General features: G+C 36.2%; 1 protein-coding gene across 2 annotated transcripts in view; it reads right to left on the bottom strand.

Annotated features, from left to right (window-relative positions):
* The window catches only part of LOC145685918 (L-2-hydroxyglutarate dehydrogenase, mitochondrial-like), a 65,732-nt gene extending 43,183 nt beyond the window's left edge, over positions 1–22,549 (bottom strand). Inside the window, exons 1-4 of one of the 2 annotated variants that reach the window (XM_081758686.1) lie at positions 22,375–22,549; positions 14,800–14,933; positions 10,040–10,323; positions 549–749 (exon numbers count right to left, since the gene is read on the bottom strand). In XM_081758686.1, the coding sequence (XP_081614812.1) occupies positions 549–749; positions 10,040–10,323; positions 14,800–14,875 (561 nt within the window). In that variant the 5' untranslated portion in view covers positions 14,876–14,933; positions 22,375–22,549. The other variant, XM_081758685.1, reaches the window with a different exon arrangement.
* Positions 22,550–26,131: the final 3,582 nt, after the last annotated feature.

Here is a 26,131-nt window from a genome sequence, read left to right as displayed (position 1 = left end):
GTCTTCTTTTTTCCATAAAAGCATCTGTTAGTACGCTACAGATTAACTTTTTGTATGAAATTACCTCTTATATTATTGTAATTTTCTGATAATACCGATAACTTCTGATTTTAGTGTTGTCATGTAGTTGTTTTAGGAGCTGGATACTATACAAGGGATAGTTACTCAGAACTTATAACCTCACTCTAAGTTTAATTTCTATAAAAGAAATAAAATTAAATAAAATAAAATTAAAAAAATACCACAAGAAAAGACACCTTTCAGTACTGTATAAACAAACGGAAGGCTTGTCCCAAAGTAGCATGTGAGTAATAGTTAGAAAAATTTTCCTCACCGCGCTCTTCGACTACCGAAGTTCATGATATAACCCGAAACAAAGCAATTCAATGCCTTTTCTAAGGACATTGGCTTCCATCAATAGTAACATCGTCCATGAAAATATTGTGTTGATATTCAATGATAAGGAACTTATAAATAAATTGTCTCTTTAAATAACACTGTCTCAAATTCGAATGAATAGATGCATATCCCTAAATATCCATACTTACAGAATGTGGACTCAAAATCCTGACGGGATAAGCTACAGGTTCAGAAGACACAGGTGTGCTTTCAGACGTTTCCTTAAATCCAGTGACTTGAAAATTCAAAAATATCTCTCCACCTGCATTTTCAAAGTCTTTTCCATAAGATCTAGTCACTTCAGCCCAATCTACAATACCTGTATGCGGAGACCAGATTGCTTTTACACCCTGCAAATCAGAAAGAAACTAATGTGTACACACAATATAAGAATTATATATATATATATATATATATATATATATATATATATATATATATATACGAAGACATCCAAACTATTAATGGGCATGACGTTTTGAAAATATAAATGCTCATATATGTACTTTGTGGATGATTAATAAAAGAAGCATAAAGATATTCAGCATTGTAGGAGAAAAGAGGCAAAACTGGACTGAAGTTGAGTTTAGGTTCATGTAAAACTTAGTTTTCCAGATTTTATGTATGTAAATGAAGATTCCATTTCTATTATTATTATTATTATTATTATTATTATTATTATTATTATTATTATTATTATTATTATTATTATTATTATTTGAACAATGAAAAATAAACATTTCCTGTCTACTACCAATGTGAAAGTATGACAAATACACCTCTTTCTCTCACTAATTATCATTACTGAATTTCTGATTCCAGCATTCTGCCAGATCTGGGGCGTACGAAACCTTATCAATGACTTTCATTTCACCTTTCTTCATCCTGCATCTTCCCCCATTTTATTCTCCTTCCTATATATTTCTATGCTTCATACTTGTACAGTTGAGATTGGTGCACTTTCAGCACAACACTAGTCGGACAGAAAGAGAAGAAAATTTTGGGATTGTGTTTCGTTATTTTATTTAAATAAACAGCAGGCTGAATGTTTGAGCGTTTTTAATGCTCTTGAATTTATTTCTTACTACGGTATAGACAGTCGGTGCGTTTGAAACGTAAATCTAATAAAATAAACACGGATCAATCAAATTAAAAATCTTATTTACTGAATTACGAACAACTCCGTAAAAATTAAGTGCAACAACTCATTTCTATATAAGTTACGGCTTCTGCACATGATTATCTTCGAAGTGTTACTAAGGTTAGTCTAGATTCCCATTTTCAAGTACACAAAAATCAGGATAATCATGTTAATGAGATTTGAGAAGTATTGACATTTAGTACCATTCAGATTTCTTAATAACATTCGGACGGTTAGAGTCTACATTAGCGCTATCAGTATCTTTAATTACAATGTATCAGATTACATGAATCCCGATACTTGTCCTTTTTTTAACGGATTTAACTTCAGTCCAACTCACGTTAAAGTTGGGCTTTTTGCAAAAAGGTGAGCTCCGGCCCGAAATTAAAGAAATTTTACCAATATAATTGTTTTTACATGAAACATTATAATTTTTTTTAAAAAAATCTGTGCGGTCAGCGCAATATCACACCGGAGTGTTCACGAAATCTACAGCTTCCTTGCAATTTCATAGGGACCCCTTCACTGTAGGATTAGTGTGAAGCAAACGTAATCAAGGGGACGCAACAAATCATCATTCACGACAAAAACACACAATTTTATAAATGAAGATCACAAAGGAAAAGAAAGAAAGAAAAAAGCGTCAACAAAAAATAAAATGCTCACTAACAAAACAAGTAACATTTTAGAAAAAAAAATTAGTGCACGAAGTTTCTGTATATATTTCTGCATTTTTCAGTTTCTGAATGTATTTTGTTAGTCTCCTTACATCCAACACAACAAAGAAACGCACTAGACTCATATACCAGCAGGTTTGGGTGGGTGAACATCCACTTCATTCGGAAGAAGACACCCAACGATCATACTCTTTTTAGATTTCCACCACATGAAAATCCTGCAGCAGTACTTGCTCCAAACTTCTCAAAGTTGAGGGTCTGCTGAATAAATGGGATTGGAGAAACAGGATAAAAATGGCGATCATACGGGAAAATAAATATTTTTAAGAAAACTACCTTCATATAAAGATGTCGATGCGCATCAGAATTAATATCTTCCCCTAGCGCTGATTTTCAAATTGTGTTTGAATGACGGTGGTATAAGTACTGAAATACAGACATTTCGAGAGCCAAAGAGTGATGCAATTATTAGTTCGTATTAGGAACTTCTACTATATGGACCAAAAAGGTATTATTCTAAAAACGAATAGAGTATAATTCTTGCTATATATTTGGCCGAAACAACTACCATCAGTAGGGGCAGGAGTTTTTCGCAAGTTGCGAAATCGCGAAAGTTTTCCGACAAAACCAAGAGTTGGTTTTTCAACGAATTACGTGAGATTGAGTAAGGAAATAGGTATTTCGAAGTCGCGACAAAATGCAATAACTGATATTTTGAGCAAAATACGCCGCAAAACGCGAAGAAATTGCGATTTTTTTAAAAAAAACAGTTTCAGTTGTTAAAATACAGGAATAAAACGTATAATTTTCCTTTTGCGACTTGCAACGCTGATTACTTCTAACTTCTGTTTTAAGTTCATAGCTCTATTTGTGGAATGTGAGACATTCAGCGTCGTTAAAACAGCAGAAATTCTCACTTCGGTGTTTTTGTGGAATACGTACGCTAAAAGAGTTTATAATTTTAAAAATGATGAATAAAAATGGGACGGTACAAGATCGCGCAAGTGAATTTGCCAGTGAAGGCTTGTACGTAAGTGATATCCAAACGTTAATGTGTAAATTCTGTAATTCACGCATTGAATGAAATAAATAAATAAATAAAAAGTACTGTACAAAACAAATAAAGTCGGCAGGACATAAACGTACCAAAGAAAGTTGAATGTGGAGCAAGCAGTGGGAAGGAACAAATTACGTTGGAAGGTTTGCAAATGCTAACTAACTAACTCTATGGCCTATGGAACCCGCAGGTTCAATTCCGCGTTCACAAAAGCTCTCTACTGACTTCTATTCTTAGCTAGCTGCATCCAGTTTCTACTTTGTATTCCAATCTCTGCGAGATCCATCTTATATTGTCCTCCCATCTGCGCCTAGGTTTTCCTAATGGTCGTTTTCCGATTGGTCTTCCAGTCAAGACTTTGAAAGCGTTTCTACTTTCTTCCATTCTAGCTACATGACCTGCCCACCTAAGCCTCCTAAACTTGACGACCCTAACAATGTTGGGTAGGCCGTATAAATTATGTAGTTTCTCGTTATGAAGTTTCCGCCATTCCCCATTCCCGTTCCTCTTGGGTCCGAATATTCGTCTCAGGATCTTGTTCTCAAATACTTTCAGTCTATGTTCTTCCCTCATTGTGAGCGACAACGTTTCTCAACCATACAGAACAACAGGCATGATTATCGATTTATATATTTTAAGCTTCAAATTCCTCGACAGAATTCGCGAGGACAAGAGATTTTGAACCGAATAGTAACACGAATTCCTTGCTTTTAGTCGACACTTAATTTCTTCGTGAATATGATTTCCCTCTGTTAATATTGATCCTAGATATTTGAAACTATCCACTTTATCAAAAGTATTATTTAATATTTTAACGCATCCATAATTTGCTGTATTACGGTCCCGACGCACTTCCATGTATTTAGTTTTCTCTGCGACTACCGAGATGTTCTTGAAGTTCAATATACCCACAGGTGGTTCAAGTACATGCCTGGTAAAATAAATAAATAAAAAATAAAGAAATAAAAAAAAACTTGTGACAGAAGAAAAGTAATATGTTGTTAGTAACTGCTAAAGAATAATTTCATTGTCCTGAGTAGTATTATTGTTTATTACTTATATTGGGCCTATATTAGAGCTTGTAAAATAATTCATTTGAGCGACAAAATAGTAAATTTTACATCTCAAAATGCGACAAAATACGAAATTTTTAATTTCAAATTGCGAAAAACTCCTGCCCCTAACCATCAGTAAATTGTTATTATTATTGTTATACGCTCAGAAACACTACCAAAATCTCTCTTACTTCAATTTTTGATTCTTGAATGATCCTTGCACTTTCAAGCTTTCGACTCTTCCCCACAGGTATTCATCGGGGATAGAAATATATGAAAGAAAAATTGAAGCACAAAAGATATAAAAAGGAATAGATCGACGGAGAAGAGCAGTGCTGCACTGCTACAAATTACTCCTCAAATGACGGTATGGTGCACTGTGGAACTGAACAAGTAAACATATAGACTGACCTCGCCATGGCACGCACTTCAGAACAAGGGCTATGGGGACAGCTGAAAGCTTCCGAAAGCTTGAAAGTGCAATGATTATTGAGGAATCATAAATTGAAATGAGATAGATTATTACTTTACATGTAGGGGCCGCGGTGGCTCAGTGGTAGAGCGTTCACCTCTGGTGCTTGGGGTCCCGGGTTCGATCCCAGCCCCCGCTAGGTGAACTTTGTGGTGGACAAACACCGTGTGCGTGGGTTTTCTCGGGGTTCTCCCGTTCCTCCCACTTTCTTCATTCCACCATTTCATTCATTACTCATCATCACCGTCTCCTTTAGCCTAACCGGCATAAGCGTGGGACGTAAAACTCAAAGATTTCATTTAATTTTTTTCCATTACTTTACATGCATTTTAGGCTAAAGAAGGGGATGATAATTGATTGCGGAATATGATGAACTGGTTGAATGAAGTAAGTGAAAACCAAGAGGATATATCTCTCTCTACGTCCCGACGACGAATTCTTCTACATTTGAATGTTAATAGCCTCTATGTTAAGTGCCGTCAATGTCAACGTGTACTATATACGAAATTAATCAAGCAACGCAAAAGAAAAATAGAAATACAAGAATTGTATTGTACGCAAAGAAAGTTACACTGGATACATTTACATAGACTTCATTCCTCTATTATGTGCCACGATTGTCCGAACATTTGTTCAAGCGCGGTACTAGTTTTCGTATGCTAGAATCGTAAAAATTTAGCGCCTACATCTGAAACCCCGTTGTGACTTCTTCACTGACCTCATCGTTGTCATCAAAGTGTACCTTCTACAAAGGCATGGCACCACTTTGCAACATTTTTTGCTATCCATTACGTTCCCGTACACAGACACTATTTCTCCATAGGTCTCCGATGAAAGCTCTCCTTATGCCTCAAAAAGAAAAAACTGATCAACTGCACACTTCACACCTTGGGGGATTCCGTATTGGAGCTGCCATTTTCAACGCGTGCTCCTCGCACAAGATTCGGCGCAGCACTGACGAATGACTCCTAGTCCTCGTTTATGGATTAAGGTTACTGCCAGAGCTGCCAACTTTGGCACACATTTTCCCCTAACATCCAGATGTGTTTCCAACTTTATTTTCTTGACAGGCTTCGTAAATAAGTAGGCACACTTGATTTTAGTTGGTTAGTTCATTGGAGTTTAATGTCCCTTCCCAGCACCGAGGAAGGACCTTATGTTTGAAGTGGAATCCGAATCATCACTTAAGCTTGCACCCGAGGCAAGTATCACTCCATTTTCATCCAACCCGATAACTGAATACGAAATAACTGGCACACAAAGCATGCGTGTCAGCCACTAGACCACGAAATGGCATACAATTTATTTTAATATATATTTTAGTAACTTGACGGAATCTTTACACAATACGTATCACTACAACAAATTTAGAAACACACCACGCAGAGTGTAAATTTAGAAACTATTATATGGAAACGTTAAAAATAACCGTTATAACACACCACACATAAAGTGATAAACGTTAGAAACTTTATCATCCGACGAGTGGCTCTTACAGGATGCCGTGAGACGTCTGATACAAGCTTATTTCCACGATTAGGGGAGATATTTTTGTAGTATGTAATGCTTTCTCACCCGATCTTCTCTTAGACAGGGAGCAACAGCTATGTATCTGTAATGAACCTTGCCTGCATCACGTGATCGCATTTCTACTAGCCGCCTTCTTGTCAGATGACTATAATATTGCATAATATATGTATTACTGGAAAGCTAAGAGAGAACTATACGAGATGAAGCATAGCTAGTGAGGCCAAGTGACAATCTAAAAGTTACCTGTTGTAGTAAACAAAAAGTTTAATGTTTCTAGTAAAAATCGTAACTCGTGACTAAACAGTCGTAGAGACATATGCTAATTTATGGTAGAGCTTATACAGGCAGTGCTGGACGATTAATAAGATTGAAATTAGTGGACATTATAAGACTTATTCACGTAAATTACTTTATAAGATTCTTTGTGAGTGAGTGTAAAGCAGAGAATTACGAACAAAGCTCTACAATGTTAGTTATCATTACAGCCCGGATTTATAAGCAAAATGCATGTTTATAGAAATATACAGAAACACATGGAAAGTATTTTTTTTTCTTTCCATTGGGCTTGTAAGGATTCATTTGAGATGAATATAATAGCGCATATATGTGCATATTTTGAGTGAATTTCGATATGCATGCATATTTTGCAGGATACTGAATATTTCCAAATTTTATTGCTACAAACTAGCATATTTTATAGCATATTACAAGAAGTTAGGTTATATTTAAAGTGAACTGAATCACTTTGTTAACGTAGATGTAGAGCTGGTTGCTCACAATGCTAGTTAAATTCACTTTCGATTGCATCAGAGGTAGTTAAGAAACTGAAATGTTATTTTCTTAGCGTATATTTGAGTGCATATGTTAAATCTTCTAATGCATATTTTAGTACATATTTATATATATATATATATATATATATATATATATATATATATATATATATATATATATCAGTGGTGCCCACCCCCCTTATGTCCATGACGCACCCCCCCGCAATTGTCTATCCATAGGTATTCTTCCATGAAAAAAATCTTTTCGATTAATTTTTACCCCCCCCCCCGTCAAACATATTTATATAGATTTTTAACCCCCCCAAATATTTCAATGACGCAGTTTGCGTCATAGCCCCCCTTGTGGGCACCCCTGTATATATATATATATATATATATATATATATATATATACACTTGTCGTGCATATTTGCAAGCATATCTCGGGGTTTTTTTGTGCATGGAAATCCGGGCTCTAGGTATCATGCTGTACTCTGAAAAGATGAAAACCAGCTGTCGAGAGACTTGAATATAATCTAATGAATGACTGTCATACCGATGTGTATCAGTTTGACTGTCTACTGAATAATAAGCATATAACCAGTGTATCATCCCGAGTGTCTTTTGTTCTTATTTTTTTAAGAAAGACAAAATTCCGACGTGGACATAAGAGAATCCACTTCTATATAACGAAGAGATACACAACGGAAAACTCAAGTATTCGTATGTTTTGAAACTATTAAAGAATGTGGAAGATTTGTTTGTGTAATCTCCAACTCAAATGTTTACTTAATTAGGAAGAACAAAGGACTATAATGCAAACGGTGCTGGCACATGGCTTGTGTCGAAGAATTATTTAAACAATAATAATAACAATAAAAACTTCCTGAAACATGTAATGATTTAGGGAATACTCGATACCATAACCGTACAAAGAAGTCTTGGTAAATACTAAATTTTTTCGTTTGTTGTTCTTCAAATATCATCAGAGCTTCTTCATAGCTACGCGGTTAGCGTAATGCCCTTTGGCGTAGGAGACCCGGGTTTGATTCCCGGCGAAAGCTCATGTGGTTCGGATTCCATGTTAATCAGTAGGTCCACGTTTCATATAATCTTGTTGCTGAAAGGAACGCTGAACTCTAAATCAACTCAACTTCAAATATCGTCAGCAGTAAGAAGATAGTTAGATTTAAACTGAGAATTAAAGAAAAAGTAAAAAAAGCGAGAAGAAAAAAATAACTAACTACAAACTTATATGCTCACATTATTTTAAAGTGTTTAGCTAGAATTTCATTTGGTAGGTTTTATTAGTGTGTTATGCATACGCTATTATGTTGATTCTTTACCTAAGACACAAGCAACATATAATAGTTGTTGTGACATGTCCAGGAGGGAATTTTGACGTTTTTCAATAGAAACTGATTTTTTTAAATAGCAACAAAAAATATCTGAAGAATTGTTATTATTTTATAATACTGCTTAAAATATTAAAAAGTGAAATTTTAGCTACTAACGAGATTACATAGTATGAACTACATACTTAACTAAATGTAAGTTAAGTCCTACACAAAACATTTCTATTATATTATAACAGTTCTAATATCTAATATATTTGTATACTGATTATAAGCGCATATATATATAAAAAAACAAACTACTAAGAAGTATTAGGTAATATCATCTTTAGAATTACCTCTCATGGAGTTCTATATGGACAGTAACACCTCATCAAATCTATGAAGTGTATTAGAACCAGAGGCAGATCTACAGGACAAAAACTGGTGGGGGGGAGGGTAACTAGAACTCAGATTATGATTTTACTATAAATTTTCAAAAATACGAGGTGTGTTAGAAAAGTAATGAGACTGATTTTGTACTAACTAAAGTTTTTATGTTTTTCAAACAACAAATTTATCCCCTTCAAAGTACTGTAGTTCTCTTGGGCAGCTATACACCGGCGGAGTCATTGTTCCCACTCTTGGTAGCAGCGCTGGAAGTCTTCAACGGGTATGGCTTTTAACTGGTCGGTCACTGTCTTTTGAATGTTCTCCAGAGTTCCAAAATGACGTCCTTTTAGGACATATTTCAATTTCGGGAAAAGGAAAAAGTCACAAGAGTGACTTGATCACACAATTGAAGAATTCTTGGTCATTGGCAATACACTCAAGATAACCAACGAATACGTTTTTTCGATTGTCCTGTTTAGTTGTGAGGTTTTTCGGCACTATTTTGACACAAATCTTTCACATGTTCAAATCGTCTGTCAAAATTTGATGTACGGTGAAAGTGTTTAAATTTAACTGTTCACTCATCATCCAACGACAGTCTGATCTCACAAAAGCCCTCACATGTTTAACGTTTTCGTCAGTTTTTGAAGTTGAAGGTCTCCATGGGAAAGATTCATCTTCTTGTTCTCGGCCTTCCAAAAATGATTTGTGCGGAAAACTTGTGCTGCAATATTCCCCATAGGCCTGTTTCAACTTTTCAAAAATTACTCTCGCGGATTCACCAAGTTTAACACAAAACTTTATTGTACAACGTTGCTCTAAATTCCGATGCTCCATTTCTGTAATACACACCAAAAACACAACTTCACTGATGGCGCTCTCAAAAATAATGTGTTAGCTGTACGGAGGAGTTGTAACTCGGACTGAGGAAGTGGAAGCGATAAACAAACCGGTCTAGCACAGGCCGGTAGACACAACGTTGCCAGATCGCCCGCAGTGTTGGCAGTTTCATTACTTCCTCACACACTTTATATATAAATAATAGCTTAAATTATTTTTGTCACTCAAAAAACTTAAAGGTCTAGGCACCCCCTGACCCCAGACTAGATCCGCCACTGATTAGAACGAGAGTTTTCGCCTAGATATCTGTCTTTTGACATCGATAAAGAAAAGAAAGGTATGAAATAGATTACAACTTTGAACTATACCTGACAATGTGGTTCATACTGTTTTATTTGATTCCCATCAACCAATGATAAGTCACGTACATTATTCTTTTGACCTCTCTCGAACAGGTCATGGAGTAATTTAATTTCGTTTTCATTTGTGGCTACTATTAATTTTCCACACTTTTTATATGGAATATTTTTCTCATCACAATATTTATATGCTAAATGAAGGCCTTCTACACAAAGTTTTGCTTTCAAAGAACCAGGTTTGTAATATATTCCAGCATGGATTACTCCACTGTTATGTCCACTCTGGTGAGCAGCTGAAATAACAAATGAAAAACATAAATAAGAAAAGTATACTATAGTGAAATTTGTGAAATCCTAAAGTACATATTTTATTTCATTGTGGACAGCTTTCCTTTTATACAGGTCAGATTAAACTTGACAAATAGATTTTGTTTATTAGCTACAGTATACTGTACTAACTGTAGTATATCACAATCAGATAACTAGTTCAGTATAATTGTGATCATCACTTCACTACCTTATATTAACTACACTTGCTTATGTACTTTTTTTATTATTATTATTACTAGCTTAACCTGCGCTCTCTACACAGTGCATCATTCACATATGAGTGTGAATCTCCTTGTCATTCCTCACAACATCTATACATATCCCTTTACTGACACAAGTGACGGACGTACTGATAAAAATCGGCAATGGGTACCATACACGAGAAAGTTTTTTCAATATCTCGCACCGTTTGCAAGATTGAGCCTACTTCCGGTTGGAGTTTCTAATTCATGTGTGATCAGTGTTTTCTTTCTTCTTGCATGCAGTATGTAATAAGCAAATACATTATATACACAACCCTCATATTCTCATTCCATTAATTACCTCATAGTTCATTTTCATTAATTCATCCGTCTCTTTTAGCCTACAGGGTAGTATCGTGGAACGTAAAACTTAAAATTTAATTTCATTTACAGAATCAATTGAGAAAATTTATTGAGTAGTGCTGACATCAACTGTTTTTCACTTCTTGAATAGCTTGAATTATTTGTGGTGAGTAAAGTAACGCCTTAAGTAAAAAAGCATTACATGATATGGACTTCTTGTACAAAATAATTAATAATACAGGGTTTGTCCGGGAAGTAATAGGACTGAATTTATTCCGCCATGACTGTACTTCAGAGCGTGCGCGCACCGACTGGATCCGGTAGAGGGCGTTCCTAGCTACCGAACGAGCGGCTGGTCAGTTGTCTCCGAGCACACGGAGAGCCAGGACAGGCTTTTTCGCGCGACGTGATTCTGTGAGTGGTGCAAGCCGAAAATGTAGCGTTCGTTAGAGCAGAGGTACGCAATTAAATTCTGTGTTAAACTCGGTAAATTTGCGACAGAGACGTTTGATATGATCAAGCAGGCTTACCCAGATGATGCTTTAGCAAGAAGTGGTGTGTTTCGGTGGCACAAGGCCTTTTCGGAGGGCCGGGAAGAGGTCGCCGATGAAGACCGTGCTGGAAGACCTTCGACTTCGACAAACACCGACAATGTGACTCGTGTGCGCGAAGTTTTAAACTCAGACCGTCGACTAAGTATTCGCTTAATTGCCCAGATGTTAAATTTACCAAAAACTGTGGTTCATGAAATTGTGACGGAGCATTTGAACATGCGCAAGGTGTGCGCGAAGACTGTCCCAAAAGAAATTGCGGCGAGTGGAATTGTGCCAAGAAAATTTGAACGTGTGTGAAAGTGACCCCCAATTTTTGAATAACGTAATCACAGGTGACGAATCATGGATCTTTGAGTATGATCCCGAGACAAAGAGTCAATCTCCCGAGTGACACACGCCGGCGTCTCCTGGCCCAAAAAAGGGAAGAATGAGCAAATCCAAAGTGAAAATGATGCTCATTGTCTTTTTTGACATCAAAGGCATCGTCCACCATGAATTTGTTCCTCCTGGACAAACCGTCAACGCCAAGTTTTACGTGGAAGTGCTCAAGAGACTCAAACGAAGGGTCAATCGGGTCCGACCAGACATCGGAGCCGACTGGAAGCTGCACCACGACAACGCCCCGGCTCACACTGCCTTTCTTGTGAACAGCTACCTGACCAAGGCCGGCATCCCAACGCTTCCGCAGCCGCCCTACAGCCCAGATGTGCCCCCCCCCCGGACTTCTTTTTGTTTCCTCGCCTGAAACGCCCGATGAAAGGCAAGCATTTTGAGACGACAGAGGGGATCCAAGCAGCTTGCACCGCGGCTCTCAAGGCTATTCCGGAGAATGACTTCCGTGACGCCTTCAATGCTTGGAAATCGCGCTGGCAGCGCTGCATCGACGCAGAAGGAGCCTATTTTGAAAGTTTTTAAAGAATTGTAACGATTGGCTCAATATTTTTTTTTAAATCGACTCAGTCCCATTACTTTCCGGACAAACCCTGTAAACTAGACTGCGATAAACTGTTTCCGAGATTTCAAATAAACGTACCATATAGAACAACACATATAGATAACTATGATTTCTTTTATTGTATAAAAGCACGACAAATATGCTAAATAAGTCAACAACACGCACGGTGAGTGCAACCTTCAACAGACTCATAAAAACAGCAAGTAACATATATTTATGCTGACTAACTTACAAGACTCAAAACTGAAATGTTGAATATATATATATATATATATCCAGGGGTTGGACAAAAAAATCTAAAAGCACTTCATACAGGACACGTAAGTTTGACCCTCCACTATACAACACGTGTTGCGGTTGCCGATCGCTTTTTGTTTTCAATGTGTCATGTGGAACTTCCTCTTCCGTCAGCAGTAACCAGTTCACCTGTGAGTGTCGTGGTATAAAAGCGGTGCGGTAAAATGGGCGACCAGACAGACTTCCAAAGAGACATGATCGTTGGTGCCCGTCTGGTTGGAGCTTCAGTGGCAAATATTGTGGGGGTATCGAAAGGTACTGTGTCCAATGTCACGAGGGCATACACAATTCATGGGCAAACGACGTCTGCAAAACCCAACAGTGGTCGAAGACAATCCTGTTTGATAGGGACGGAAGGGCATGAAAAACGGATTGTAGCAGTTAAGAAGAAGACCACTGCAAAGAAAATTACGTCTGAACTCAATTCCGATCTACAGAACACGGTTTCATCGAGAACACTGCGACGGGAACTTCATAAAATGAAAATTCATGGCAGGGCCGCTATCGCCAACCCCTGGTCACAGCAGTAAATGCGAAGAGGCGTATCCAGTGGCGCAAGGACCACAAGGCGTGGACTCATGAGCAGTGGAAACACGTAATGTAGTCCGATGAATCGACCTTCACCTTGTTTCCAACAACCGGTCGTGTTTACGTATGGAGAACACCGTCGCAGGCCTATAATATAGACTGTCTGCTCCCAACTGTAAAGCATGTGGGTGGTTCTGTTACAGTATGGGCAGTGATGTCGTGGTTTTCCGCAGGTCCCATCATAGCCCTGCATGAATGATGAATGCTAAGGTGTATGAGGCCATTTTGGGGGATCAGGTTTTCTACCCATGGCCCAAATATTGTTCCCTGATGGTAATGGCATCTACCAAGATGATTTGGCACCCTGTCACCCTACAAAAATGGTGAAATCATGGTTTGTGGAGCATGACCAGGAGCTATGACATCTCCCCTGGGTCCCACAATCACCAGATCTGAACGCCATTGTGGTCTGAGTTAGAAAGGCGTGTTCGGTCTCATTACCCTCCACCAGCATCCCTTAAGGAACTGGAGCATGTTTTGGAGGATCAATGGTACAAAATTCCACACACCACGATTCAGGAGCTGTATACGCCCATTCCACGTCGGGTCGAAGCTGTTTAGGAACGCAAAAGGAGACCCCACACCATACTAGGTATGATTTTCACACGTTTGCAAATGTTTTAGATTTTTTTGTCCAACCCCTGCATATATATTGCAACGTGCAATAGATAGATAAAGAACCATAGATTAGATTTACCAATCCATCAAATAATTACATCGATTCTTACCAGATGACAGTTAAATGAAATGAAATCTTTGAGTTTTACGTCCCAGGGTGATGCCAGCTAGGCTAAAGGAGACGGTGATGATGAGAAATGAAAGAAAATGGAGAAATGAATAAAGTGGGAGGAAACGGGAGAACCCCGAGGAAACCCACGCACACAGTGTTTGTCCACCACAAGTTCACGTGGCGCGAGCTGGGATCGAACCAAGGACACCCCATACATCAGAGGTGAACGCTCTACCACTGAGCCACCACGACCCCTTAGATGACAGTTAAAGTTAACAGACGTTGATACTAGCACCACATATTACCTTAACAACTGATGTAACTGCTTGATGGATTTGTAGAACAATGCTAATGATCCCAAGTTAATATGCGATGTTGCCACATAGTGAAATTTCGATTCCCCATAGCGGTTGAACGAGGCGGGCATTCTATCACATAACATTTTCGCTTTATTTTGAAGTGTAGAATAGTACTCTGTGGTTTCTGGGTGCTATTTTTAGAACACCCTATATATATATATATATATATATATATATATATATATATATATATATATATATATATATATATATATATATATATATATATATATATCAGGAATATAATCATTGTAACAGGATATAACACCTGTTGTGTTCTATTCCAATAAACGAATAAATATTTTCCCATACTTTATAAGACGTACAAATAGACACGAGAATTAATCAAAGTAGTTTGAATGCTAATCTTTTTATGTGCATTCATAAAGACTTGTCTTACCCAATACCTGCCTAATATAGGCTCCTTTTCAACCACAGCCATTTTAATAGTTGGATGTCGCAGAAGAATCTCTCGGGCGCTTGCCATTCCAACTATCCCGCCTCCAACCACCACAACATCGTACTGGCGAAGATTTTGCCTGGAACTATACATAATAAATTTATATTATTATTATTATTATTATTATTATTATTATTATTATTATTATTATTATTATTATTATTATTATTAGACAATATTTTGTAAGAAATACAAGAAATTATTACAGTCTGACAGGAAGTAGTAGAAATGACGAAAAAGAAAAGTACAAAAATCCCAAAAGTCGAGAAAGAATACTGTTAGTAGTATTTGCATCACTGTTAGGAATCTGTGTGTAACCGTTAGGAGAAGCTTTCAATGTATTCTTTTTAAATATACTGTATAGTACATAAATAAAGAAATAGTCTGTTCCAGCATTAAAACTGTGGCCCCGCATAGCGTAATAGCTAACGCTCTCGCCTTTGGTGCAGCTGGTCCCGGTTGGGATACTCGATCGAAAAAGTGTGAAAGCTTTCTTTCAGGCCAGCCACCAAGTGAGGTTTTGCTGTAATTTTCCTCATTTACACCAGGCAAACGCCGGGATGGTATCTGACCTAATGGTTCCACGCCGAAGGACGTCATCCCTCATACGTGACAGGCTAAACAGGACCTTAGACGCCGAAAGTCTAGGAAATCTAATTCCTAATTCTAATCCTAAGAATAAAAATGACCAAGTATTGGCAACGAAAATTTTTATAGCCATAAAAATTACCAATTTTCTCAAAAATTACACATGAGAATTTATCCTCAAGCACCTTATCTTCTTCAGTTTGATCTTTAGATAACTTTAAACAAAAATTTAAATTTAAGAGTAAATCATAATTTTGTACTATATTTCATTAACCATAGTGTGTAATGTCATAATCAAAAGCTTAACGAGCATACACTGTACTCCAACTTTCACCTTAAGACGTAAATATAATTTGCTTAGCTTTGCAAAATGAAAAATCGTTTATCTCGATTTTCTCGAAAATTGCGCATGAGGATAACATTTATTTGTACTATTTGCTCAGCAAGATGACATGTTGTTTGGGGAATGTCTCATCTTTGGACAAAAGTTTGTCTGTTAAACACTACTAATTTGTAGAGTTACGTATTACTTACTTTTTTATTTTAACATGTGCATGGCTAATTACATTGTATCAGAATCGAAAATTAAATTATTTATTACGATATTACTGTAAAACGAGCGAAGTAAATCAACATTTGGAGTATACAATACCTGTCGCAAATTATATCTTTCGTACCCTTTCTTTTTTTTTTTTAACTTAAAACAGACTTTTTCTAGTATAGCAACATAACTAAACTAAAACTACAATGCTGCAGTGCTCATACTTTTACTAGTGATAAGTTTCCAAAACCCACTTTTGGTCTTTCTCTCATTCACTCAATAACGTGATCACAGAACTCATATAATTTTTCGTCCTTAATTAACCGAATATGAAACGTAAATAATGATACTAAAATTAGCTGGCCAATTACGGAACTAGCTTATGACTTATGCGTATCGAAAATATCACAAAAAATTCAATAACAGTAACTAAAACAAGAAGTACATCATTTCTAAAAGTATCACTTTACAATATAATTTATATATAGTTTACCACAGAATGTAACCCATATATATTTTACCACCTTATAATCTTATGATTAATTGTTCCACTATCACTTAGGCCAAATTTATCCATAGTCACGCGTATTCACTTAATGAGAAATTAGAAGGAAGTTCAAAATTGATGCCAATTACATTTTTGAATGAAAATCTAGATAGCCCTAGCCTAATTCTTGTCCAGATGGCCTTCATCCAAATTTAACGTTAGTTTTTTGTATCTTGTGTAACAATACTTTACATTTTGGTTTTACAATATAATGTGTAATTTTTCTAATGATTCTAAGCTCATCAATACTATCATTCAGTGACAATTACCATGTTGCCGCCATTACTTACGGTAAACAAATAAAGCATAATTAATTATGGAAATTTTCTGTATTTTACTTCCTTTCATGATCTCTTGTGCTATTCAGTACAAGAGAGAAAACACCAGCACCACCAAGTGGTTAAAACGAACATAAAAGTATGTTTTGTTTACTGCATAAAGATATAGAGCACTCAATCACTTTGTATCACGAAAGAGCGTGAAGAAGAAATAACTTATCATGTATTCGAAATACATGGCAACTTGACCACCAAGATATGCGAGAATTTTGCTCCATCCTTTCCTTTCTTGCACTAAAGCGGAGGGTTTGATAGTCAACTTAAAACAAAATTTAAAAAATCCTCAGCAGACAATGCTGAATCTGCTACTTCCGTCTACACGAAATTAACTGTATTTAGTATATCATATTGTTAAATGGGGAAAAGATCGAGTTTATATCATATCAATCCCTCTTTAGTGTACGATCAACTTCAATAATGATGGAACGTATAGCTGTTCAGGGTGTGGACTGGGTGTAGTTAACGCATCCCCAAGATAAACCGGCAACCCGCATTCAAATCTCGATTCAAGCGTGTGCTTTTTCACTCCAGCAAATTTTATTAATGAACTAATTAACTCTATGGCCTATGGGACCCGGAGGGTCAATGAAGCTTTCCCGAAAGCTCTCCATTGACTTCTATCCTTAGTCAACTGCACTCAGTTTCCACTTTGTATATTTATTTCTGGGAGATTCATCTTAATATTATCCTCCCCTTTACGCCTAGGTCTTCCTAACGGTCGTTTTCCGACTGGATTTCCAGTTAGAACTCTGAAAGCGTTCCAACTTCCTTCCATTCCGACTACATCTTCTGCCCACCTGAGCCTCCTAGATTTGATGATCCTAACAACGTTTGGTAAGCGGTATAAATTATGCAGCTCCTCGTTATGAAGTTTCCGCCATTCCCGTTCCTCTTGAGTCCACATATTCGTCTCAGGATCTTGTTCTCAAATAATTTCATTCTACGTTCTTCCCTCAGAGTAAGCCACCATCAGAACAACATGCATGTTTATCGGGCTTTATGACAGGCTTTTATATATTTTAAGCTTCAAATTCTTCCGACAGAATTGGCGACGACAAAAGATTTTGAACTAAATAATAACACGAATTCCCTGCTTTTAGTCAACATTTAATTTCTTCGTGAATATGGTTTTGGTCTGTTAATATTGATTTTATTATAATGAATAGATTCATTTCTCCACACCCTGTTTTCAAAGATGAAAACAAAATAAATATATTTTATGTTTCCATAACGCTTCGGTACTAATTTTGGTACCTTTTAGATTACTACCTTCCAAAATACAACAAGCGAAGTATATTGGAATGTAACGAAACAAATGATAAATTGAATTATATTTACAATCTTTGCTACCAGGTGCTATACAGGAGGAGACCTAGAATTATTTGTACTATTGTACTACTATTGTAGTCCATCAGATCCGAAAGCCCTTACACCAGGTCCCGTGCTTTATCTACTATATTACGAAGGAGCACTAAAACAAAAGAAAATGAAGCTACAATAGAATTTGTAATTACAAATTTGTATCGATTATACATTTTGGTAGCACTATTCCTTATAACTAGAATGTGCACGATACAATACCACATTCAGCCATTTCAGTGGCACAAGCCTTTACAAAGTGTAACGTTAATTCCGGTATGTTATTTAGAAGATTGCGAAAAACGGGTTATACAGTATACAAAGCGTATTTCGGGGACTGGTAGAAATACTATACACGAAATTCTTAAGTTTACAACCAATAAAATGGTATTTTAAGTTTATATATGTAATAACATGCTTACGGTAATTTACAAACTTGGTCTATCAATAAATATCTTTCCTATTTTATCTATTTACAATATTATTAACACTAGAAGTCCACTTGGGGTCTTTTTGACCCCAACATGATATATTTCATTATATTTCTTACACACTCTGTTCTATTGTTCTGTTTTATTGTGACTTTACTTTGGGGAGTTTTCTGTGTATAATTTATATTTTTTGTTCAAACAAAGCAACAAACTTATAAATAGAAATCCAAAATTTGTGAAAAACTGTGTGTTGGTGACCCAAAAGACCTCAAGTGAACTTTGCGAAACTTTCAAAAACGCAAACACATTTTATTTTCCTTGAGTTATAAATAAAGAGTGGGTCCGGAATAGGATATAAAATCAAAAATGTTTTCTGACAGAACTTTATTTCAAACTTCACAGTAAAATACTTACAGAATCTTTCTAATTTAGTATCTATAGCAACTTGTAATCTTGTATAAAATATTGAAAATTATATGGGTTATGCGCATGGATGCCTTACTATTATTTAAAATATTTTAATTAACTCTAAATCAGTGAAATAAACAAATAACCAAACATAATTGCTGCGAAATTAAATGTGGGATCGAATTTGACCCCATGCGGACTTAACGTTACAATATTCGATACGGACTTCTAATGTTAATTTACAGCAGATAAACAACAATATTTATGTATTCGTTATAAAATACCAAAATGGGGCCGCAGTGGTTTAGTGGTAGAGCGCTCACCTCTTGCGTGGAGTACTTGATTCGATCTCAGCTTGCATTATTTTTTTATGAATAACCACACAGAAGAGTTGCAAAATGAGTTTGTAATTTCTATATCCACAAGTTTTTTTGTTTTGTTTTTTATTTATTTATTTTTAATTATTAATAATACTGGTGTATGTTTTTATTGCCTTACTTTTAGTAGACAGTATGCAAATTTAAGAGGTTTATAGGGGAGTGATACGTACTTGAAAAGAAAATTACCACACATGCAGTATATTTTAAAAGCTAAATACATATATCCTCCACCAGATCATTTAGTTTCTTTACAGAAACTGATATCCCCTCCCCCTCATTTTTCCCAGTTATTCGAACACTGAGCACAATGTAAGAGACACTTTCTCATTTACGGAGAAATAATCAGTATGATCGATGTCCGTGATCCAGAAGGTTCCTTGTATTATACCCACCGATAACTGATGCATCAATACGTAATGTTTTAGCAACAGCACTCTCTATAAGCCAAAATTCTCCTTTGGCTTCCACATCTCAGTAGATTACGAAACAAATTCCCCTCTTGTAAGCTTATCTACTAACAATAAGAAAACAGGTAACAGAATAAGAGTATTTAAGGCATTTGGTGATTTCCGTACAAAAAAAAAAAAAAAAAAAAAAAAAGTTTATAAATAGTCATTGTATGGTAGTATACGCTATGATGATAATGCATTATTTATCACTGACCCTTGCACTTACAGAAGTACCGTTCTTCTGTTTAAACCATGTAAGCCTAGTTTACATGATACGTGAGAGGGAAATATGCTACCACATTAACTGGAAGTAATTTCTATGTGGATTGAATATACGGATTTACATGTTTGTGAAATTTACAGGAGAAATTTGTAACATTTTAATAGATCATTCTGTAAATAATCGAAATATGTTAGTGTTCTTACCCGGGAAATGTGTATCTACCGGTACGTAGAAATACTTTAATGAAAGTCTAATCCGTTAAACACCGATTCCTCCATTACAGTAGCCATTAACTACAGTATACAAAGTGAAGTGACATGTAGTTGTGCCTGAAGCTAGTGTGGTAAAACTCACGATGCGTAATCACAGAAGTGTCCGAGAGTTAAACAATCCACACATTTGTGAAATCTACGCATCTAGTGTGTTAGTTTGTTTTAGAACAGCGATGTAGAAGCAATGAAAACATACGCTATGCAAACATTACATCTAACATGCATAATAACATATATATACATAATCCAACAGAACGTGTCTGTATGCCATTTTCTGCTATCCTCGTTTCTGTGAATACCCACCGTCGAGAAGGTTCTAGAACACAAGTCCCCCATATACGTTAGTAGATAGGTTGGTTCATTTCTATACCAACGTTTAACATTTAATTCAAATTGTATTGCAGAGCGAGCGTTAGCGAGTGAAGGTGGGTTAGAGCCCCGCAGGGCACATTTTGTCCTTATTACAGCTGAATTGGAACGGGGCCCTGTATTCTAGAACCTTGCCCCTACCGTCGCTGATATGTCTACGGATGCACCCACGCGCGGCCCCTTCTGCGCTCCTACCCTAACTCGGTTAGATAGCATTCAAGCTTTTCAGTGACAGCCAGCACAAATTGGTTACTGGTTTTGACTGGTATTTAGTGTCTCCCCCAATCTTGCACATATAAGCGCAGTTTTACTATATGGATCCATAGTATAAGCAGGAGTAGGAATAGTAGTAGGAACGGTTTAGAAGCCCCGCAGGGGTTGGTTGGGTTCTGTTTTCGACATAAAATAGGCAAATTAGAGTTGGGGCAGATAATAGATGCTATCCGTGGTTTTGCATAATAGCTTTGATGGCATAGGTACACTTATGTTCTAAAGTAGACCTGCACCGAAGAATGCGAGTTCATACATCAAATATTTTTGCTTAAGGCACAAACAGTCAATTAATGAAAAAGAAATATATATATATATATATATATATATATATATATATATATATATATATATATATATATATATATATATATGCAATACATTTACGTATGGGTCCATATTCACAATCTGCACTGTAATTTCTGGCGTTAAGTTCCAAAGTTGAGAGTCCGTTTCCAGCAAAATTTGTAAAATTTACAGGAAAGATATGGATAATTTGATCGTTTGTGTGCTTTATAATGTATAAGGGTCTCGAAAAATCTGTTTATTCGTTATATATAAGCGGTTATAAACATGGGAGTATACGGCGAGCGGAGGGAACTACTTGGCGCAAGGTAATCGAACAGTTGCATTGTGGGAAAGTAACAAGCATTTATGTTATCAAAATGGCTAATGTACAAGGGCAATGAACTAACAGTTTTAACATTTGTGAAGCAATACGTTGATAACGAACAAAAACTCTTAAAAGTTTGTGAAGAGCACGGATTAGTGAACCTAATAACAAATTGCAGAACATGTGGAAAGGAGATAACAGCGAAAAAACGTTGCGAAAGCGGACGCGCAACTTCGGAATAAATGCCTTCAATATCGATAAGCCCTACCGCAACAAACCAATGTACTAAGTGAACAAAACCAAATCTACCCTAAACTAACTCAACCTACTCATAACTCATTATTGTCATGTTGAAATGCTGGCGGGAGTTAATGGGGGAAAAGTGCCAATTTCTGTTCTAGTCTTTCATTTGGAAACATTTCCTATCTTTGTTACTAAATACTCAAGGTCACGGAAATATTGTGTACTAATGCTATCTTCCACCTGCAACAAATAGTTGCTTAAACTCAACAAATTTGACATACTCTGTTTGTAATCCTCTGTGAATAAACACATGATTTTTCATTCCCTTTGCATGTATCTCACAATAGAAAAGCAATTTATTCACTTGTCTCTTTAAAATGCAACTCATTCTTCTGAAATGCAAAAACAAATACAAATATACCACCAGCAACCAGCTGTTAACACAGTATATAAAAGTAAACAGCACACAATCCAATTGGTAAGTATCGGGCTTACTTTAACAACAAGCCGTTTGGGAGAGGGTCTCCTAGACGCAGAGTGCCAGTACCATCTAAATTATTTGAATGTGCAATGAAGTGGGCACTTTCAGAAATAGTTTGCGTCAAGACAACGCTAATCCTAACAATAATCTGCTACGCCGTTGGATGTCGCTACCATCCACGACTCAGCTAGACTTACACAGTCCCAGTTCTAGTTTACCTACTTCTCATGAGATGTCGCCATGGTCTCTATTCCATAATTTTTGCCTTCAGTGTTGCTACTTCAGTGTTTGAAACACGTTCAGTTATTTAGTTCATCAGCATACGCGTATGTGCAATTGAACTAGATAGATATGTGAGGTGATTTTTTTTTTCAAAGGTCGACCGGAACTCCTTCTACACGAATATATAATTATTTAATTATTAGTAAACTATAATAACAAGTCAAGTAAATGCTTATGCGAAATTCTTGTTTGTACACAAATAGTTTCGATGCCAGTGCCAACAGAAAATTGCTTTCTTCTAAATCGTAGCAACCACCATCATATTCGATTAAACCATAAATTGCCCCATCGTTTGTTTAATTTATTCTGTATATAAATAATAATTTCATTTGTAATTTGGAAATGTTTCAATGGTTTGCACAGACTTTGATTAAAAAATAAATAAATAAATAAAAAGTTAGTTGTAAAATATGCTAGATTGGTTTCCTTTTTCCCTCTACTTTTATAAAGGTTAATAATTTATAGTATTGACACGGAATAGATAGTCATAATGTTCATTTTAGAAAAGCGTCTGATTTCAAATAATGAGCAAACTTATTTTAATAAATTAATAATTCTGTAAATGAAAATGAAATGAAATCTTTAAGTTTTACTATTACTATATTATGGTTTCAAAGTTAAGTTCGTTTTTTTTTTTTTTAAAAAAAAAAATCACAGTAGCTATATTATTACAGTTGTCTCCAGGCCCGTATTCAAAGGGTCTAGCCCCCCCCCCTAAATTCTGGCTGCCTAAATTTTGCTCCTAGTTTTTTGCGATATTCTATTCCGATGTTGTTGTTTTATGGTTTCATACGTTAAATTACGTTACCAACATTAAATTTAGAGAGCATTGCGTTAGCGAGTGAAGGCGGATTATAGCCCCGCAGGGCACGTTGTTTTCTATCTTCGTTACCAACAATTCACCTTCTTTTCTCACATAAATCACTTCGACTTACCTTTACGGTTTGTACAAATCCCCTACTGCCCTAAAAAAAAAAAAAAAAAAAAAAAATGTGTTCGATACTTTCTTGACTACTTGAACACTACTTTCAACTCATTTCTTCAGTAAATCATCCTACTTTCGGCTATTTTTGGCCCCCCAATACTAAACAATTACTTTACTTTTTAGTGCAAATGGAAATTGAACTTAAAAAAATCATATTATTACTTATATAAAGTACTGTCAAAGAATTTTAAATTTTTTAACCTTCAAATTCTTTAAAACCTAGAAGTAAATCATAAAATATTAAAATAATGTAATTAGTCATATGGTTCTTATAATTTGGAAGATGAAGTAAAGAAATGGAAATATATTCCTTCCCGGGAATTTATAGGCCAGGGAAAAACCCGGGAATATTCCCATTTTTTAAATTCCTACCCACCGGGAATATTCCCACTGCCCATCACTAAATAAGCTCACATGGCGCAATCTGTGATCGAACCATTTACTCCTTGCACCAGAGATAAACGCTCTACCACTGACCTTGTTTTTAAAGGACTTAAAATATGGAGTAGGTTCATTAAACTGAGGGATGAAAATGTACACATAGTGTGAATTTTGTTATTCCATACTGCAAAATATCTCGAAAAAAAAAAGCATCAGACGAAAAAATGTACGAAATAAATTTATATTTTGCAGGCAGAAATTTCTCTATGCTAAAATTCCCTTCCCCCTTAGAGGTGTACGGCGAAACTGAAAAACTGTTTACAAACCCCGTCATTTTAATTGATGATTCGATACGTAAATTTTATTGGAAACATTTTTTGAATGCTGATAGGCTGGTGTAATCGGTTAAATCTAAGTTCACTAAGGTATCTTCAAGTAGGTAGGTTAGATAGGCCTTTCTCATCACCGAAGCTATATAAAATACAGAGAGACCATTTAACTTGGAATTCGAACCACTGTAGTGGGTTCAAATGTCAATATTTTCCACCGGGAATCGAATATTTCGTATGTAGACGTTACTTTATTTGTTACAAATTTTACTTTAAATAAGTTATATATATATATATATATATATATATATATATATATATATATATATATATATATATATATATATATATATATATATAGGCCTATATATGGGGTCCAACTCAAATTGGAAATCCCATAAGGTACCGTACGTCGAATGGTATTGTCGCTGTGCCGCCCAGGGTCGCTCTTCATGGGGGCTCAGGGCCCAACTTTAAAAATTTAAATGTAAATATATATCCAGTAATATCTCGTTCGTTAGTTTTTTAAAAACTAAAGAGCACTGTTGCAAAAGATTTTTCATATCAGTCACCGTTTTCAAAATGGCCGCCAAGACATGGTGCCTGTATCAGATAAAACGTCAAGTACCACTAATATGAAAACTAGGGACGGGCACGAGTCGGGCTAAAACTTGACTCTACTCGAAACACGACTCGAATAAATATATAATTACTGTAGTTCTTACCATCTAGGCTGAGACTTGCACGGTCGAATTTTTGAATTGAGTTGATTTTGATTTTAACGTCCCTTTCAGCAGCGAGGCTGTATGAGACGGGACCTACTGATTAACGTGGAGTCCTAACCACAAGAGTTCCCGTCGAGAATCGAACCCGCTTAGCCACGAAGGAGCTCTGGTTGAATTTTTTAGCCCAATTAGAAGAAGAACCCGGATAGTGATGTCAACCGGCTCGGCTCGGTGCAAGTGAGTGAACAGCTTGAGCCAGCTTGGTTAGGATTAGCACTGGCTCGGTAGAAGTGAGTCAATCGGCTCTGTTCGACCTGGCTCGAGCCGGTTCTGTTGGGATGAGTCATTAGCTCGGTTCGGTTCTGCTCAAGTGAGCCATCGGCTCGATCCGGCCAACTCGGTAGACGTGACATGTGAGCGGTCCTTCTGAGCTTGGCTCTGTGGTGAACAAGCCGTGAGTCGACACATTTAAACCAATTGCACCATTAGAGTAGGTAAAGTAGGCTCAGGTCATTTAACCTGATCAAATGTTCGAGTTGGTTCGCTACAGGTCAGATGTGGCTTTTATGGAAGTGACTGTATATTCGGCTCAATGGGTCTTCTTGTATCTGGGATCTAGTTTAAAGAAATCCTTGATTCGGCTGTGAAGAAGATTATTACGAATCTAAGTTCTTGTACAGTCAGTTATAAATTTCCAACTTGATAAATTTCCTGTATATCTATCTTGATGAATTAATGGATTGAAGCTGTGTTCAGTAGTTTCCATTGGTTTAGGTGGGTGGGATCATGGGTCCCTTGCGCCTCCTTTGGGTATGACATTGGTGTTCTAAATTATCTCTTTCTGCGCATACCGTTTGTTGGAACCGAGGCAACAAACTTGCTGAGAATAGACAAACTTGATGCAAGGTAATGCTTTGGAATTTAAAAGTAACTTAATCAATATTGAACTCACTTTAGACAAGACATTTCATGTTTCTGTCAAATTATCTTTTGATATCAATAAAATATTTTTTTTTCATTTTGCTTTTAATGTGCCCATATTATTCAAACTTACCCTATTTCTAGTCAA

Source organism: Thermobia domestica, chromosome 5 (genome assembly GCF_964235325.1).
Source record: "Thermobia domestica chromosome 5, izTheDome1.hap1.1, whole genome shotgun sequence".
Lineage (NCBI taxonomy): Eukaryota > Metazoa > Arthropoda > Insecta > Zygentoma > Lepismatidae > Thermobia > Thermobia domestica.
Note: the sequence above shows the minus strand (reverse complement) of the source record. Positions and strands in the feature narration are given on the sequence as shown.